General features: G+C 47.0%; 1 protein-coding gene across 2 annotated transcripts; it reads right to left on the reverse strand.

The window, feature by feature from the left end:
- Positions 1-1,169: 1,169 nt before the first annotated feature.
- On the reverse strand, positions 1,170-19,207 carry slc25a42 (solute carrier family 25 member 42). 2 transcript variants are annotated; one of them, XM_088621870.1, is made up of 8 exons: positions 18,883-19,207; positions 14,583-14,716; positions 12,249-12,360; positions 11,965-11,990; positions 10,323-10,489; positions 9,378-9,494; positions 8,360-8,511; positions 1,170-6,796 (listed from the first exon to the last, which is right to left on the reverse strand). In XM_088621870.1, the coding sequence occupies exons 2-8, from the start codon at positions 14,679-14,681 to the stop codon at positions 6,471-6,473; spliced, it is 999 nt and encodes a 332-aa protein (XP_088477996.1). In that variant the 5' UTR covers positions 14,682-14,716; positions 18,883-19,207; the 3' UTR covers positions 1,170-6,470. The 2 variants fall into 2 exon arrangements, with proteins under 2 accessions (XP_088477996.1, XP_088477995.1); XM_088621869.1 differs by having other exon boundaries at positions 14,583-14,719.
- Between the last annotated feature and the right edge of the window lie 670 nt (positions 19,208-19,877).

Consider the following 19,877-nt stretch of genomic DNA (forward strand, 5'->3'; position numbering starts at 1 on the left):
TGTTGGGAATCTTAACCAAACCGTTCGGTTTCAGAAATAGGCAAACAGCACCTTGATACTTTGGCTTTTTAGGGCTGGTATTTTTACTAATACTGAAGCCCGTGGTCAGATGTGTGAAGCAGAAGTAGGGTTTGCTCATGCAGCTGGTGTTTCTGGAAATGGTGGTGAGGTCTGACAATTATTCGCATTTAATTGTATAAAACGCTTTTCAAAACCCTTTATCCCCCCCCGAGGTGCAGTCCCCACCTGGGAAACACCCAGTAGCTATTTTGCACCCACAGCCTCACTGCACAGCACAGCAGGGGGGGGGAGTGAGAGATTGGTTTACCAATTAAATAAAGGAAACTTTTGGGGGAGGCTAGATTCTGCATGCAGAGTGTATGCTGTGTTTTTGCAGCATGTTAATGGAGGGGATTTGTGTAAGTTTGTAGGTCCAGGGAGGGCGATGTGTGTCTATTAAAAGGAACCACTGTCAAGGTCAGCTTCAAAGCAGTTCACAGTGAAATCCACGTTCCCAACACCGTCCACTATGTACCACTGCCATCTAGCGCCCAGGGGTGCACACTGCACGCCCTGCCCCGTTTGTACGTATTTTTACTCCTCCGGAGTCGGTGAGCAATCCAGATAAAAGGAGAAGCTGATACCCGTGTTTAAGTGAAATGCTTAATCCGGTGTTCCCACTTAAGCTAGATTTCACCCTGTGGGCTGGACTCCTGCTGTTTTTCCTGGGCTTCACATAAAATTGTTAAATCTTCAGAATCGGCTTGAATGTAAAGAATAATAAGAATGTAAGAATCGGCTTTCAGTGGCTGGAATAGTAAATTATTATAACATAAAACAGGTAAAGACGGTACAATTCGTTATTGATGTAGGCACACCAGTTGGGAAATGCGGTATTTATGAGGGGAAAAAATGGGAGACATTTTGTCCGAGGTTATGGATGTTTGTTTAAAGGCTAAAACATGGAAGACGTGAGAGTGGCAAAGCCCTTCACGTCCGATAGCGTCAGTGTCGGCAGGAAACGTGACCGGGATTTTTCGGGAAGGTGGATCTGCTCACGCTGTGCGCCCCCTTGCGGTCAAGGATGCACACGACGTGGGCCGTCCAGCTCAGTCCTGCTTGCGTGAGTGGAAGGGGGGGTTGTTAAAAACCCACTGCAGAGACCCGTATTTACACATCGTTGCTTTTATTATTAAATATACAATCTCTTGGCACAAATAATTAAAACATGAACATTTGGGTGTCTTAACAGTTTGATCTTGCACCATGAAAACGAGAAATAAACAAACGAAACGGCTAAGATACTGTATGAATACACCATTTCACTCACCGCGGGTTAATACACCAAGCTATTCGGTTATTGCACACCTGGATCAGCTATCACCAGAATAAACACATGTAGTACTTTTACTGCCATGGCCTCGTGTAAACAGGAGAAATACGTCTTTTTATTCCAAAGTTTGTTTCTGATAAAGTAAGAAAATAGAAAGCTTTTCTCATAGCCAAGGAGACACCCTAAAGCTCATGGTTTTTGTTCTGCGTCTCGACCACCTGCTTTTCTGCATAAGAAGATCACGCTTCTAATGAAGGTTTTTATTAAAAATGACCCTTAGTCTACCGCTCCTAATTTCTGCGTCAATACTGCCACCTGCTGGACCACTTTAATACTGCAGTACTATTTCATTAAAGCTCTTGAAAAGGACTATTCATTAACCTGACCCTAGAAACGTGTAAAACGCCTCCCTTTCCCGCGTGGTGTTCGTGAACTTGCGTGGGGGAACTGAGCCAGTGCTCAAAATTACAGTCTGTGCTTACAAAATGTCAAAGACCGACTCCGTTGTTGCATTTTTCGGTGAAATACAGTTTACTGCATTAATATTCACTGTATAGGTTATTTTGTCATGCTACTATTAAACAGTGTTCTATGTCATTGCATATTTTTATAAGCTTTTTTTAAACAGTAGAAAATAGATCAAAATCTTTCTAAGGAATGATGCTTTGGGGTTTCTAGATTGTCTTTGTGCTTTTAAAACAACTTCATGTCACGACATGCAAGACCGCTTTTTCTTCTCGTGAACACTGAGATGGCGATTACAGTAGTTCTTGTTCTTGTGTCGTGGGAAAGTAAGGTGGCAGGGCAAAACCCAGGAACGGCTTCTAAAACAGTGCCCACAGAGACGGCACTTGGTTCGGATCTGGTTCCGATGTGCCCTTTGGGTTGGGGAGTTAACGGGCCCCTACAAGCCAGCGTCTCCCTCCCAGAGCCTTGTGTTTCCTGTTCCTGCGCGGCAAAAAACGCCAACTGCTACAGAAGGGCAGTAAAACTGCAGCTGTTAGACTTGGGGAAACCTGGCAGATTCCTCCTCTGCAGTATTGTAATGCACTCTTTCTCCACCCGTTTCCTTACTGCTTCATCCAAATCAGGGTCGCGGGGGAGCCAGACCCTATTCCGACAAGTAAGGGGTGCAAGATGGGGTACATCCCTGGACGGGGTGACAGTCAGTCACAGGACACACACACACACACACTCCAGGGCCCGTTCTCCTGCAAGCCAGTTAACCTATGGTTAACTTAGGTTAGGCTTTGGACTGTGGGAGGAAACCCATGTGAACACGGGAAGACCATGCAAACTCCACCCAGATACTCCCAGGTCTGGAATTGAACCCAGGACCCCAGCACTGCAAGGCAGCAATGCAAACCCCTGCACCACTCTTTAGAAGCCTCACAAGTCTCGTTTTCCCACTCGTTATGTCCAGTTATGCCATTTCTTATGTACGAGTCCGTACGACTCGATTTATGAAAAATGCGGCAAAATCCACAAGAAAAGTGGCGCTATAGATGTCGGCTATCAAGTATTCCAGTTAGATGAAATCTTGTACGTTTTTTGTTCTCCGAAGAAAGGAGGTTGGAATTATAGTTATGAGGAATTTAGGCACTTTCCAAAGTCCCGGTCTCTAAGGCATGGACTCTTTTTCAATCGTCTCCATTTGAAAACGATTTGCTGTAGCGAAATACGACTTGCAATAATCTCAGTCATGCACAGCAGCCAGGTCCCCGAGGTTAAAGGTTAAAGCATCCCTTTATCCCAACAAGAGAAGCCTCGTTATTCTAGAATGTCTGAGGGCAATAATGACATCATTTTGTGTAACTTCCACTGCTGTAGAATGCAAACTATTAGGACGCACAGAAATCTCCTGCTGTACGCCATTAACACACTCTTTTCTCCCAGTATTGTTCTGTGCACTTTTACTCACCTTATACACACAAACTGATTCTTTTCATGCTGAGAACTCTTTAAGATAAAGTGACATTTATGTGCAGTTCCCGTATGAGTACATTTAAAACATTTGTAGATAAAACCGCACAAAGGTATAGAATCTCTGTGGAGCCAAGAGTTCAAATTCCAGCTCTTGCTGAAACTTTAAAAAGATTACGCTGATTGGGTGAAATAGTCAACAATTAAAACAACTCGTCAAATACAATGAACAGCAAACACATTGCTTCCATTATCTCGAGTTTCTGAACAATCAAAAAGTAAAGCAAATCTCCGCTATTTTCTAAACTCAAAATCTGCATTGTAAATTTTCACCTGAAGGGCTTTTAGTCAAAAACATTCCATAACAAATAATTTAGTAACCACTAAAAACGTCTACAACACAAAAACCTTTTGTTTTATAGGCCTCACTATTGTGTATTGTTCCTACCGTCTTATTGCTGATAATTGTCCATGCTTTACAAACAGGGATGGGCATTCTGGGTCCTGGATGGGCACTGTCTCTCTTCCACTTTCCTAGTCTCTTTCAAGAGCTGACAGAAACTCATCCAGTTAAGATGAAAAGGAGCTGATTTGAGGTTGTTAATGGCCAAGTTAGAATAATAATCTGCAGAAATACACCGGCTCTCCAGGACCAGGACTGGACACACTGACCCCTCCAGGACCGGGACTGGACACCCTGTAGACACACTGACCCCTCCAGGACCAGGACTGAACGGACGGACATGTGCTCCGTTAGTCCTAATTTCGCATGCTCTTAATTGGTCTAATTACTCAATTAACTGTGCAGGTTCTGCATGTCTCCATGTGCCTCTGAGCATTTAAACACCTATCCAGGTCTTTGAAATTAAAGCAAATCTTAGGCACTCAAATATAAAATATCTAAAAGAAGGGAGGGGAGGTCAGTTTACAGCTACACAATATTTGGACTACTTCAAATGAACTCTGAAGCTGACTGCCAATTGAGAAAATCGGAGAACACCACTGGCCTGGGTTGGAGTCTCCTACAGAAGTGTTCTGAGACAGCACAAGCTACAGGCAAGGGGGGGTCACGAGTGCCAGAAAGCAGTCTGTCATACACTCAGCTGCTGTGAGCACTCAACCTCAGGCATGTGTAGTGCAAGCAAAGAGGTCAAACTGATGTCTGAACAACTGCAGCTAAATCCAGACCTTGGGTGCACTAAAGATAGGCTCCAAAACACTGGGCTCTGACAGCCCCAAACAGCTGTGCGGAAGCATGCAGTCATTGCTGTATGAAGTGCAAGCACACAAGTACACACACACACGCACACAAGTACACACACAGCTAAAACAGTAAGGCTTAGCAAAATTGCACTGTTCTTACAAGCTCACAGTAACAAAATCTTACATTCAATCTGGACAGTTGTGAAGCACTCATTTGTACCAGTAAAGCAAAGTAGTTGTAATTGCCTTTTACAAAAGTCTGCAAACTGTTCAGTTTACTATTGTAAGGAAATGGCATGTTAGCAAAGCTCTAAGTATGTCTACTTGCTTCATTTTATAGATTATGCAGCATTATTTCTGTTGTCATCCTGTCATCCAGCACTGTAAATTATTTTTGTTCTGATCTTCTAAATTAAACGAAAAAGAATGCCTGACCCGGGCTTTGTTTAGATTACTTTAAAAAAGAGCTACGGAGAGGAAAAGAATGTTTTAAAAAACTACTCCAAACAACATCAGCAGCCATGAAATCGGGAATCTCATATTCGGTTCCTAATGTGTCTACTGCAGGAGTCCTGGTCCTGGAGAACCTGTGTCTCTGCAGATTTTCCATCCAGCTGGGCATTTAAAGACCTCAATGAGCTGGTTACCAGTTCAACTAGACCACTTCACCAACTTCTCCTGGCTCTTCAGCTGCAGAGGCTTTAAATAGAGCTGGAAAATCTGAAGACTGGAGACTCCCAGTATAGTGTCTTCTGCTTCTTGCTCTGACCTGAGTGGTCAATTAAACAATTAACCTATTTTCTTACATGTATACGGGATTTTACAGTGGACTTTAAATGTACTGATGGTGCATGCAACAGTACTTCAGCTCACTCGTGAATTGCAAACCCTGCATGTTATCCCACTGTTCCCATGAATTAGATATTGCCTCCCTCACAGCTCTGCATAGTGCCCTAAAAGCAAGCAGCTCCTGCTGAACCCTGCTTAGCTGATATCGAACCAGGAACACAGACACTGTCATTAAGGTTGAAACATTCTGATGCTGCTGCTGACAACTGGTCACTTCAGGTGCAGAACTAGCCGAACCCTCCATGTGAGCACTTCAGCGCTTCAGCGCCCTCCTGTGGTGACAGTTCAGAGAGAGAAAACAAACGGGGGCACGGGGCCATTGCTGTTTGCATGCTCTCGAGAACGAGGCACATGACTTGGAAAGGTCAGCATAGTTCAGTATGCATTTAGGGGACAAATAGTTTAAAAGCCATCCTATTCATTGGCAACCTGCTGGGCTGCTTGATTTAGAGAAGAATAGTCTTTAAAGCAACACTGCTACATTAGCCAAGCTGTTGAAACTCAGTCAGTGAAGTTACAAATACAGACATTCCTTCTGTTTTACCAGTCCCTTGAAATTACTTGTATAAACGCACCTGCTTTGTCTGCCCACGCTGCTTGTTAAGGCTTAAAGTCAGTGTGGATCCAGATTTCCTCCGTAGTAAATCCCATTTCACAAGTCTGATTTTATTGTACTGGATGATCAGCACGTGAGATAAACCCAGCTCTGCGCCGCCAGATCAGATCGAAGAGTGAACCGGGAGCACCGTTTCGCCGCAGCTCAAAGGTTTTGCACGAAGGCTCACGACTGACCGCCTCGGTTCCCGAATTGACCAAAAGGAGAAACGGAAAAAAAATCTTCACAACCTTCCTGCCGGAAGTGCGAGTTGGCGATGTCCAGACGCCAGTAGCTGCAGCCCGATTGCTCCCGCCCTGGAGCGGAAGCCGGGCTGTGGCGTGCGCGGTGTTGGGAGAAGAGCGTCTTGAGATGCGAGGCCCGGCTGCCCCCGCCTGCACACCGACCCCCGAAGTCCACAGGCCTGTCCAGATTCGCCTCTCTCCTGCTCGTCGCCGAAACGGGAAGGTGGGGCCGTGTCCCGCGCGTCGCCATGCCACTGGTGCCAACCTCTTCCGCTGCCCTTCGCCCTCACAAACCAACCCCCCCCCCCCGCCCCCACCGTCCTTACCGCTGGACATAGCCGCGCTGCCGCAGCTTGCGCTGGAGGATCTGCAGGAGGTCGAAGGTCGTGAAGCTGATCCCCACCGCGATGGGGCCCTTCACCCAGTTCATGCTCAGCCCCTTGTAGAGCCCGCGCACCAGCCCCTCCTCCGCCACGATCTCCCGCATGGTGCCCGCGATGGTGCCGTACGTGTGCCCCGTCACGCCCGCCGTCTGCATGCGCCGCCGCACCACGTCCAGCGGGTAGGAGGCGGACTGGCCGATGAGCCCGGCGCAGGCCCCGAACGCCAGCCGCTCGTACGAGTAGGGGTGCGCGCGCCCGCTGTTCTCTGCAGGGAGGAGGGGAGAGGGTTGTGTAAGGGCAGCGCTCTGGCCCTGATGTTATTTGCCAGCAGCCATATCACCCTGCAACTCACACCTGGCAGCCCACTGAAGCCCAGCAGGTGTGAGCCTGGTCAGTACCCGGATGGGAGACCTCCTGGGAAAAAATTAAGGTTGCTGCTGGAAGAGGTGTTAGTGGGGCCAGCAGGGGGCGCTCACCCTGCGGCTCATGTGGGTCCTAATGCCCCAGTGTAGTGACGGGGACACTATACTGTAAACAGGCGCCGTCCTTCGGATGAGACGTAAAACCGAGGTCCTGACTCTCTGTGGTCATTAAAAATCCCAGGGCGTTTCTCGAAAAGTGTAGGGGTGTAACCCCGGCGTCCTGGCCAAATTTCCCATTGGCCCTTACCAATCATGGCCTCCTAATAACCCCCTTCTATGAACTGGCTTTATTACTCTGCTCTCCTCCCCACTGAGAGCTGGTGTGTGGGGAGTGTTCTGGCGCACTATGGCTGCCGTCGCATCATCCAGGTGGGGCTGCACACTGGTGGTGGTGGAGGGGATCCCCATTACCTGTAAAGCGCTTTGAGTGGAGTGTCCAGAAAAAGCGCTATATAAGTGTAAGCAATTATTATTATTATTATTATTATTATTATTATTATTATTATTTCTCATCCCTATGACTGTTAAAACTGTCGATCTAGAGTACCATAACCACTTTCTTTTAAAAAATAAAAGCGATGGATATGAAGAAATCATTTAAAGGGGAACTGCAGTCCCAATTTCTCAATTTCACATTTTAAGTCTCGGTTACAAAATAAATTCATTGACGGTATCGCAAACTTTTACACATTCTGACTTCACACAAAATCGTGAACTTTGCGAAAGTTCTGGATAGTCGCCATGCTGTCGCAAACCCCTGGTCTCACCACAGGCGAGAGCGAGAGTTCCCATGACTTGTGACGTGAAGCGGCCCTTCCTGCTCACTAGTCCCCGTGATGACTAATGTACTGCGATGTACCAGTGAATAAGTACAGGTTGTGCAGCAGATATTTCACTGCAGAAATGTTCCAACGTGATCTGCGTGCAGAGTTAACAAATAGTGTTTGTCAGCAAAACCATCTGGAAGTCGAGAGCAATATCTCTATTGAACAAAAACAGAGGTTTTCACAAGCCTGCTTGTTCACAATATTATAGTGCCAGCGTTTTCACAAGCCTGCTTGCTCACAATGTCATAGTGCCAGCTCACCTCATTGGAAGTTTTGTTGCCTCGACTGAATCATAGAACACGGCGCTGTGCATACCTGCAAATTTAATCTATTTTGTGATGTTAATTAGGGGTTTTATATGTAACTGTGTACATTTTACTTTCTTTGTGGTTTGAAATGCGCCCATCAATGCCCATTCTTGCTAACCCAGAAATATAAAAATAGTGTTGCAGTTCCCCCTAGAACTCCTCCTATTCCACTTTATTTCCAGACCAGGCTCATAAATCCTAAAATAAAGTACGCGAGCTGGAAAATAAGGACACTGCAGACACGTCTGGGCCTTCCCCCCGGCTCCTGTACCTGTGTGGAGCTTCTTCAGTGTCTCGTAGGTGAAGAAGCTGAGCCCCGCGTAGGGGATGACCCCCAGGATGGTGGGGGCGAACCCGCGGTACAGCGTTTTCAGGCCCTCCTCGCGGGAGATCCGCACAAAGACGTGAAGGATGTTGCTGTACCTGCAGCGGGGGAAGGGACAGAAGATCGTCAGGCAGGTCGGGAAACAAGGAGGCCATCCAGACTAATTAGACAGAATTAGTGGGAACTACAGAACCCCCACCCCACCCAGGACTTCATCCAGCAGTTTCTTGAGTGAGACCAGGGTAGCAGCTTCAGCAACGTGGCTGGGCTGCTTGTTCCACACTCCCGCCACCCTGTGTGTAAAGAAGCACCTCTTGTTCCCGGTTTTGACCTGAGTTTCATGGTGAGAGGAGAGCAAGGAGGCAGCGCTGTTGGGAATTCTGCTGCGAACCTCCCAACCGAGTTCCAGGGGTGTTGCACTGAACTGGCCGTTTGCTCATCTGAACAAAACAGTCGCGCTTTTTTAAAACCGAAATCTCCCTCTTTTGTACTACACCCGCCAGAACCAAGACGTCAGACCCCAGCTGTCCCTCACTCTGCCCAAGATAACCCTCATCGGCCCCTGTTCCCAATCCTGACTGGAACGACTGAGAGGGTTTAGGAATATTAAGAATAATCTTTCTGTTTTCCACTCCCCTCCCCCCCAATCAATCCCATGGGAAACAGCCAATTAACCCACTGCAACCTGGCCCCACTGGCGGTGCACCCCTTAACCCTTTCAGTTGCAAGGCGTTATTATTTAACAAGGGTGGGGTAAAAGGGTGACGTCTTTCATCGTTGGCATCAGCAAAGGTACTGCCTCTCTCTGCTGGACTTCTCCTCATATACCCCCGTCTGAGCAGGGGGCAGCTCAAACAGCAGGTGTCATAATACCAGTTCTCACAGATTCCGACTGTCCAGCAGCTTACTGCTCTGAGAACCATATCCATAACACGGCACAGAGAAAAGCTGGGGTTCCTCTTACATCTCTTTGGGGGTGACGGCCATCCTCGCGCGGACCATGTCCAGTGGGTAGGTCATCATGGTGGCCGTGGTTCCGGCCAGCGATCCCGCCAGAAACCGGGGGAACGGGGGCAGGGCTCTGGGAAAAAAAAAATATAGGTTTCTCATACTTCACCTGGGCAAAAGCCTGTCTTTTTTTTTCTCCCCCTTTCCTGATGCAAGAAATACAGAGGAAACATCTGGGACAAAAAGGATTTTGCAGGCCTGCTAAGATTTTATCATCTAATTTAAGATGAGATCACTTTATTGGCCATATACAATTTCTTGCATTAGGAATTTGTCTTTTCGCATACCCCAGCTTGCTCTCCATGAGACACACGGACAGGGAGAGAAGCTAGGGGTCAGAGTGCGAGATCTGCAGCCCCTTTATGCAAAGCAAACAAGCGTGCATGACTTGTTTTAACTTTGCCCACCCAGATGTGCCCCAAATAAGGAAACCCCTTTTGTGTTGACCTGTGCTCTGTAGCAGAGCTGGCCACTTGCGCCACGTCCACTGGCAGACATTATGAGTGGGCGTCTCGTTTCCATTCCTCGTTTTGTTCACGTATCGCATTTCTCCACAACGAGGGCCAGCGGCTGCGCTGAGCTTCTGGAGGACAGGAGTCTGAAAAGTGGCTGTTTATACCCTACGGATGTTTACACTGCCCACCTCCGAGACTCACTTCAGTGTCTGTGAAACGTGTGACCACCAGCGGATGGTCTCCATCGCCACGCTGCGCTGATATTGTCTGATTTAGATACAGCAGCTGCGTTCCAAGTTCTGGGTCAAAGCGTGCGGTCGGTGAACAAAACCAAGCAGGCCAACCACTCTGCAGCCTCAGGACGGGAAACGAGAGATTTGCCGGCTGCAGGTCAGTCTGATTTTTTGGGGACAGGTGTCCATGCTGCCCCGCGGGGAGGTCCTTACTTTCCCTGGAAGCCGTAGTAGCCTCCCAGAAGCCTCTTGTACTGCTCGTGGGCGCAGAACTGAATGGCGGCGTAGGGGATGACCCGCACCATGGTGGCGGAGTTCCCCCGCCAGAGGCTGAAGAAGCCATCTTTCCGGTAGGTGTGGTAGATGAGCCTGTAGGCCTCCTGTAAGGAACAGCAGAGAACTCCATCACTGGGGGCTCACCGTCGCCCCCCTTCACCGCTGCGGGCACCCCCGCTGTTCTTCCTCCTTCTAAATCTTGAGTCGCCCATCGTGCTTTGACACACCCACCTGATCGACCTCTCCGATGGCACCCCGGACCGACTAGTCCCACCTTATTCCCCTGTCCCCTGACCCGAGGCTCGAACCCGCCCGGATCACGGGGCTGAGCCTGCACTCGGATGTGCTTCACGGAAGGACCCCTGCCCCCGCTTTCTTACTGGGATTCGGCTTTACAGCCTTACTGGGACTCGGCGTTACAGCGGCGACTCCAGTACCGGCCTGGGAGAGAACGAGACGGGACATTCGCTCTCTGACACGCCCACCCCCGGAGCTGTTCACTCTCCAGCTCTGCAGAGTCTCACGGGAGAGGTCGCGCTGACCGGCCGCCGTTGGCAGGAAGGCTGAGAGAGCCGCCCTGACTAACTCGCCCCAACCGTCCGCCACAGCAGCGCTCCGACAGCTCGTCTGGGTCGGAGGCTCGGTCCCGTGGCACCAGAACCCAGAAACACAAAAGCAGGAGCGAGCCCTGCTGCTTGTGTCTCCATGCCACTCACTGCTCCTCCCTAACAGAAGCAGCCTGCAGCAGGTTCATGCTCAATTGTTCTGGGCGACCTACTCATCAGCAGTGAGCGGCCTACAGCCTTCAGAGACGCACCATTCTCACATCTGCTGATTAATACCAAATTTGCTACCAACGATTTTTGGATCCTCTCCCATCCAGAAATGTCAATAAGTGATGCTTGAAATTGCTTTGTTGGTTTGCTTAGGGTGTTGCATTCATATTCAATTAAAAACACCTTAGTTAGAATATCGTGTATCATTCTGGCCACCTCAATTTAAAATGGACTTGGTCTCACGGGAGTCATATCGGATAACTTCATCACTCTGCTTATGCATCATATATATATCTAACTTAAGGCACCAAAGCTTTCAAGACATGAAAATGTCTCAAAAGATAAGACGCTGTGAATCTCTGAATAACTCTGAATCTGTAACAGCTGGGCTTCCCCATGGCCATGAACGGGAGTGTAGGGGAGTTTTTAAGACCTTTGCTTTAATCTCATCCAGCTGCGCTGAGATGGTGGATGAAACTTTCCATCCCGTTCCAGCAAAGATACATGTCTGCCTTTAACCTGCAGCCATTTCCCTTAAACCTCATGTATATTTAATTTCCATTAACTCAATGGTCGAACAGAATGACAGCATCCAGAATGCATTACCCCCTAAACCCCAGTAACAATCACCCCAACATTTGACCAGTTTACAGGCATCCTTTTAAACTGTAATGTACTTGAAGTGTTTTTTAACATTAAATTCATAATGTACCTCATTACAGAAAAAGCAAAGCAACCCGAACTGTGCAAGACTGTCAATTTAAATTAAAAATACTGAGAAGGGTTATTATTTCAATGCTCACCTTGGCAGAGAATCTGTTTGAAGACACTGTAAATGTGATAAAAGACATTTGTTAAGCATTACCTCATACTGTCAATTCCTGGCCCATCTCTAACTTTCAGAATCAGATCTATAGATCCTTTAATCAAGATAAGATCAGTAACATTCCTTTAATCAATTAAAAACACAAAGGTCACAGGTAAATCCACTGAGGAAAAGAGTACATGCTTTCAAATACTTTAAATAACCATACAATTATATACATATAATACTTAACTAAGGATGAAAAGAGATCGGTATCCTTACCTTGGAAAATGATCTTAGTTCTGTCCAGTGGGGCCACAGAGGTCTTGGCGACAGCGCCGGCGAGTGCCCCCGAGAACAGAGAGCTGATGACCGAGTGGCTCTGCTTGATCCCCTGCGGACAGACAGACAGACAAGCCCTCAGCGAGAGCCCACAGACCACTCTCGAACACTCATCCAGCTGTCCGTTTTCTAAACGCTGCGTTCAGTTCAGGGTCGCAGGGGAGCCAGTGCCTATTCCAGCAGGCTACAGGCGCAAGGCAGGGTGTCACAGGGCAGGCGGACACGGACGGGGCACGCACTCACACCAGGGCCAATTTTACGTAACTCGTTTAGCCCGCCAGCATGTCTTTGGACCGTGGGAGGAAACCGGAGCACCTGGAGGAAACCTGTGCAAACTGAGGGAGAACATGCAAACTCCACACAGACAGCACCCTGGGAACTGTACCCAGGGCCCCAGCGCTGCGGAGCAACGATGCTCACCACTGTACCACTGTCCTGCCCCCATCCATTCAATCAACTTATTTTATTTTCTTATATATCGCCTTTCAATAGAGAGCATTCACAAGGCACTTTATATGTTTGTTTTTATTGTGTATTTTATATAAAGTATACAGAGTACACAGTAAAACCAGATAATGTCTGAAAAATGAAAAGAAATAGATTAAGAATTAAAGGCATTTGTTTTAAACCCAGAAAAGCACCCCAGGGCAAGCCAGCCCAGTTCCTTCCGGCAAAAAGTATCTAAAATGATTTTTTTTCAGCATCGTCCAGGATTTACAGACAGCTCCAACGCGCTGTTCTATTGTGCATTTAAATGTATTTTTTTTGGCTAAGAGGTCCTTCTTGAATTCTGTAAAATGTTTTAGAACATCTGCTTTGATCGAAGAGTAGCAAAGGGAAAGAAAATTCAATCCTATGCCCAAATCTTCCTTCCAGCTGCCTGTGGCAGTTCTACTGCGATGCACATCAGCAGAATTCCGATCCCGCGAGGGAAAGAAAAGAGCTTTGAATAGTAACCAAATCCGGTCTCCTGGGACACGGTAAATTCATGTTGCTACATGTTAACATCGGGTTTTCAGTTCAGTTTGCACCTATCTCTCATGCTGTCCTTATTTGGGCTGCAGTAGAGCAGTAGATCATTAAGCCAGCATTGCAAAACCCGGGGCTGGTTCAGGCAAGGGGGAATGGCCTATCTCCTGGACAAGGGGTGTGAGGCACCAGTCTGGGTTGCCATTGGTCCCAGCCCTGAGTAACAGGCTGCCTGCTCCCCCTGTCTGAGAGGTAGGGTAATGACTGAGCAGGCTGTGAGACAAACAAGCTTGTTAACAGAGACCTAGTAAAACCAGCTGGTGGAGATGTGAGGGTTAGATTAAAGGCTTTTCTCTTGGCTGATAACTGGGCTTTATGTCCTCAAGTCACTGAAAGGTTTTGGAAAAGGGTGGGCAGGATCTCTGCAATTCTGGTGTGGCCCGAGCCTCTCCTCTTCTTTCACCTCCAACTGTCTGGACTGTTCAGATGCAAACTGCGCCTCCGAACTGCTGCCAGAGATAAACTGGTTCCCCCACTAGTTCTGATAAAGACTTGCGGAATCCTGGATGTGCAAGACAAGGAGGTCTCCCCCTGCTAACAAAGTTAATGGTGCAATGCATCAGGACACTAGCTATGCGCTGATAAGAGTTTTACGAGTTCCCCCACTGAGATAATGGGATAGCCTGGGTAGTCCAGAGTTTGAATGTCAATGTCGGCTCCAGGACTCTGTGATGCAAATTGGACAATGTGGATTTTTTTTAAACAGCTGCAGTGTGCAGGACGTTTCAGGGCGTGGACTGCATTCGAGTTTAGACTCTTGAGTTTGGGCTCCGGGTGTGGACTCTGCTTGACCTACTCGGACAGCAGAGGGATGGGTTATGAGCCCTGAAACTTGTCGCCTACAAAAGAGCAAATCCTGTCCTACAGGACGCAGTCCCACTGATCACCTTCTGAAATGCCCCTCCCTTTGCTTTTTCCACGAGCCCTAAAACAGCGTGAAAGAATCCTGTGCCCATTACTGGAGCCTGTAACACAAATGGAGGGATCTCCAAAAACATTTCTCGCATTCTGCCTGTTTTTCAGGATGAAGCTCTGCCAAGTACACGTAGAACTGAGCACAAGCAGCTGGGAGAAGCACTGTAAAATGTTAACATTTGAAAGCCAGATGGCCGGGGATGGTGCTGTAAATGTCTAGTTAGCAGATGTTCTGCATGCCTGGTGATCGGAATAATGGCACAGCAGAGAAGCTGGAGTAGGATTATGAAATCGGGAAAATTTGTGCAGTCGGGGTCGCAGGGTTCTCACCTCGGCTTGGCTGGGGGCGTGGCGGGGCAGCACCTCGCCCTGTGTCAGTCCCCCTCGACCTTCCTGAACCCCATTCCCCATCCCAGCCCCCACAATCATACAGGCCAGGAATCCGGGTGCACTCCAGGAGCTTCCTGCTGCAGAACAGACAGAAGAATACATGCAGTTAAAAGAAGATCGGTTTGAGCAGTGTTTATACCTGCTGATCTTTCTTGTTTTCTCTTCCAGCAATATACAGGTCTATAGAAAAAATGTCTATCCTTTAGCTTCTAGAAATTGCAAGGACACTGCATTGTAAACCCATTATAAATAAAACATTCAAGCATACAGGTACTTACACAAAGTATATAAAAAGACATGATAAAAAAAACAGATCCCAAAGTCAGTCGAGTCCACTATCTGTTATATAATATTAACATACATTAAATCCAAATATGTATCATGTCACAGTTTAACTGGCTCATCAAAGCCCTGTTCAGTTGCACCATGTACCATGGTCTCAAAATCGCAGGCTAGCCCTGACCTCACTTCGCCCCTCAGAGCAGTAATAAGTCACTGACTCAGACTGCAGAACAGAAAACACTGTGTGCTAAATAAGACACTGAGTCAGACCCGCACAACAGCATAACAGAAAACACTGCGTGCTATCATGAGCAAATACTTCGAGAAGACCGCAGGACTCTGGGTGAAAGGTGCAGGCCCATTTAAGAATGAGGTGAAAGGCATGGACCCAGGAATGCCCTGAGGACACCGATGCCAATGGGCTGGGCAGATGTAAAGCTTGACAATGCACACCTGTATCTGTGTCTTGTACTGCTGATTGTGCAGGTAGCACAAGGTGAGGGAACCAGTCTCATGTAAAACCTAATACCACCCCATCTGAACACTCAGCCACTTCGTCCTCAGGCGATATGCAGATTGAGGTTTACAAGAAGAACATTAAGGGAAGTCTTGGGGGAGAGGAGGTCGACCAGCTGATCTTGGCCTGCTGGTTGTTGAGGCGGAGTTTCTCGGAGGATCTCAGATCACCGACATTTGCATCGCGTCCCTTTGTAGTCTCCTCTCTTCCAAGATAAGGAGTTAAGCCAGGTATTAGCCTTGTCAGGCAAGTTCACAGTGATCTAAATCAGGGGTATCCCGTCCTGGTACTTGGAGGGGCCAGACCTGCAGGTTTAACAAGCCTCTTTACAGACGCAGCACCTGTAGAGCCGGGAGGAGCTGTTAAACTGGCCCACTTCAGCCAGTAACCTGCTGGTTCAGCTCATTACGTTGATATTAAAAACCCAGACTCGCTGCCCCTCCAAGAACTAGGAAAGCAGACTTTTGATCCAAATGAATCATCAGTACTGCGTTAAAATTACTCAGTTCCTATCAGCCCTTAAGGTCCTGTTAACATCCTCATGGAACCCAGCCAGGAGCCCCTGAACTGATGCCCTGACTAGCCAGAGGATAGGGAAGAGGGTATTAATACAGAGCTCCTGAAAGTCTGTGGCATTGGTCTCACTTGGTCTGGCAGCTCTGCCTGCTGAGACACGCGTCCAAACGTTTGATTATCTCATTCTCATTTACAGCGTGACATTAAGGGGGCAGCAGGCTCAGGCATTTGCCTTTTTAACTCCTCCTCACCCCCCACTGAACAAGTTCAAATTGTCCTGTGACACGAGATTCGCATTTTCAGTGGAATAAACGCTCAGTGCATATGAATATGGAAATGCAGCGCTTAAGGGAATCTCCTGCGCTGGCAAATGGAAGGAACTGAACCCTTTTAGTCTTATACAGAGGAATGTGTGGGGAACGTGACGCAGGTGTACAAAATCCTCAAAGGGCTCGACGAAGTCGACCCAGCCGACACCTTCAGACTCCACCGTGGCCCACGAACCAGGGGACACAAGTGGAGAGCATGTAGAAGTGAAATCAAAGCTGAGAGTTCAACAGCCATGCTGTTGAAGCTGTGACCTTTGGCTCCTTCAGTAAACAGCTGGATAAGATGCTCGGCTCGATTACAAAAGAGAAGGACTATAAAAGGGATATTCAGCAATAAGGATGGACATGTCAACCATGAACCGAAGGCCCTACTGTCTCCTTCAGTAGGAAATACAAAAAGCAACTGCACTAGCAGCAGGTCATGCTGCTTATAAAATGAGCACATATGGCACTATAGTAACTAATCCATGCAACACAAGCAAAGTAACATCTATAACTGATGACAATTTGTTAAAGATGCTAAAACACACCGCCAGTCCACCAGCTGACAGGCCTTGAAAACCACAGGCAGGACAGGACTTATTTTTGGAATCTGGTTGTTTTCCATGCAGCGTCCTCCAGACTATTATCCACTAATGGTCTTCGTACGTGGATGCAAATGTAGGGGCATCAGAAGACCCAGCCCTTGGCTCACTGTCAGCAATTGTAATTATAAAGAGTAATATAATTTAGTTTCCTGAATAATCCGGTGACTGTAGGCGATAATAACACTGAGCTAAAAAAAACTGTGTTTTGTTATGCAAGAAAAAAATCTAGGTTAAAACACACATTTTCTAAACTCCTTTAGGCTGCTTTGGAACCTATCCTGGCAAGCAACGTGCACTGGGCACATGTTTACATCGACACCAGGGCATATTTTTCAAAAAAAAGTTAGTTAACCTACTAGCGTGTCTTAGACTGTGTGAGGAAACCAAATCGGAGTGAACAAGGGGAGAACATGCACACTCCACACAGACAGCATCCCAGGAACTGAACCCAAGGTCCCAGTGTTGTGAGGCAGAAATACTAGCCACTGCGCAACCATAACTAAAGACTTAACTTAAGTTCTGATAACTTAATGATAACTTAAGTTTCATCATTAACTTTCCCAATGCATCTCTTACATTACACTTCCAGCCTGTGGGAGCCTTATCAGTCATCTAATTAATTTATCTTGTGATAAAGCATTGGCTTTAAAACTGCATCATCACCACCTTGTAGCCTGATCTTTTCAGATTTTAGAAGCTCAGCGACGCTGGTCAATACTGGGATAAGGGAAGGCAAAGGAAAACTAGGTTGCTGCTGTAAGAGATGTAGACCAGTAGGTTGGGCTCATCCCTCAGAATTTGAATTGCAGTGTGGGCTGTATAAGGTGCCATACTTCAGATGAGACCTTAAAGCAAGGTCCTGACTGCTTGGCCATGAAATATCCCAACGGTGCACCTCAAAAGAGGAAGGTGTTCTGTCCTGGCTCAGTTTCACAATATTACAATAGCCTAGTGAACTTTAACTGAACAGGGGACGTTTAATTACCAGGGAGACACAACTCAGAGGACATAAAGTCCGAGAACAGGGGGGTATTCTTTACCCAGGGATTTATGGGAGTGTGGAGTCTTGCAAGATGCACAATGTACTACGTCTCACTTCCGTGAGAAATAAAAAAGTGATGTTTGGGTGCCCGTCTGGGGAGAGTCGTGATGTTCCGAGCTGGCGAGCTGCACGAGGAGCGCGCTCCGTGCTCCAAAATCCAGTTGTGGGGGTGCCGGAGCGTGCCACCCCCCCGCGTGCTCGCCCAGTGCGCGAGACGCGAGCTGCCGTCAAGCCGTCTATCGGAAATATCCAGCCGTAGAAAATATCGTTTCTTTACGGGCGTCCAATAAAAAAACTCTGCCGTGAGGTAATTCCATCTCAAACCGTCTGCTTCACACTACACCACTTCCACATCTCATATTCATATGAAGAGAAGACGATAGGCTATATGCCCACATGTTCAGCAGATACAGCACATACCCGAATGATGAATAACTACATTATTTTAAAAAAAACTGTCTTCACCATATCGCCCGTTTTCTAAACGAGTTGGTCAGCAATATAACACACAGTGCCGTCAGCAGGGAACCTAAAATATGTTAGTGATAGAACATATCCTGCTTTCTTTAACAGCTGCGATCCGTATGAAACCATACAGCCGTCAACAGACCTTATTCTGATCAGTGGAAACTGGAAACTTCTGTACGATCACCGCGAATAAAGCACGCAGGACTTCTTCCTCGACTCGAGATCGCCCTTTAAAAGCCTCAAAACAAATTTGGTAATCGCGCATTCGCAGGAGCAAAAGGATTAATCTGGGACCCTAACAACCATACACGCCAAAATTAAAGCAATTCTATTCGCTGCTGTACAAGTTGACCCCCTGACGTACTGATGAATGCAATGTTAAAAGTGCTGGAATAAAGGCGTTAAGCAGATAGTGAGAGCTGTTCAGCACAGATCTCAGCGCTGCTGATTAATAACAAACACATTATTGAACCAGCTTCCAAACTTTACCGTGCCTTACCGTGGGATCACGTTCGCGCTGTTGCACTTTGCGTCTTTACGAAGTAAACTTGTCCAGTATTTCTGATGACAGCCAGACCTAATCAGTCATGACCCCTCCTCCTTGAGTTTCTAAACAGTTTTCGGTACTGTGTACTTTTCTGGTGCCTTTTCTGGTTCTTTTCAGAACTCAGCAACGCGTACCACAGCTCTGGTTTGTGTTTGGTCCACTGCCTTCGACCACAGCTCTTAACCGTTATTGCCCAAATACCCACATCGTCACTGCCGTGACTTTGACACTATCGTCCATGCGACACACACCCCCGCCCAGAGTTCGTGAGGAACAGCATTGTGGGAAATGTAGTACTCGCTGGCGCGGAGAAGCGATGGCTTTTGGGAATTGAAGTTTTGTAATACCGACGTGAACTTTTCCTAAATGAACAGGGTTAAGAAGTTGTTTTTTTCCTTTGTTTCTTATATTTTATACTATATATTAGTACTATATAATATTTCTGTTTCGTAATTATTCACCAATACAGTAGTGTTACTGTTGATGCGTTGGCACACCATTGAAAAGTTGAAGACCGAGAACATAAATGACTATTTGCATTTTTTGCTATGAATTTCAAATGAATAAACTGGAGTTTCTGCAAATTATTTTAGAACCTACCGTTTTATAGAAATAATACCACAGTTTTAGCTGAGCGATTTCGATAGAATCAAAGGTACTGCACGTTTGTAATACGAAGACGAAGCAAAACAATCATGAACAAATTGTGAAACAAACAAACAATATCCTACTTTTAAAAACAATCTTTTCAATAAAGTTTGAATCCTTATGGATCTGTAAGTGAGTTTTGAAAATGTCAGCAGTCACAGCCTCTAATAAATTTAGGGTGGCGAGTTCCACAGACATGGCTCTGCGCACAAGAAGTATTTTGCCCGTTAGGGTAAAGAACCTGGTCTTTAACAGAGTAAGAAAGCTTCAATCACAAAATCTCAGATTAGGAGGGGTAC

The sequence above is a fragment of the Lepisosteus platostomus genome, chromosome 27 (genome assembly GCF_059453375.1).
Source record: "Lepisosteus platostomus isolate fLepPlt1 chromosome 27, fLepPlt1.hap1, whole genome shotgun sequence".
Lineage (NCBI taxonomy): Eukaryota > Metazoa > Chordata > Actinopteri > Semionotiformes > Lepisosteidae > Lepisosteus > Lepisosteus platostomus.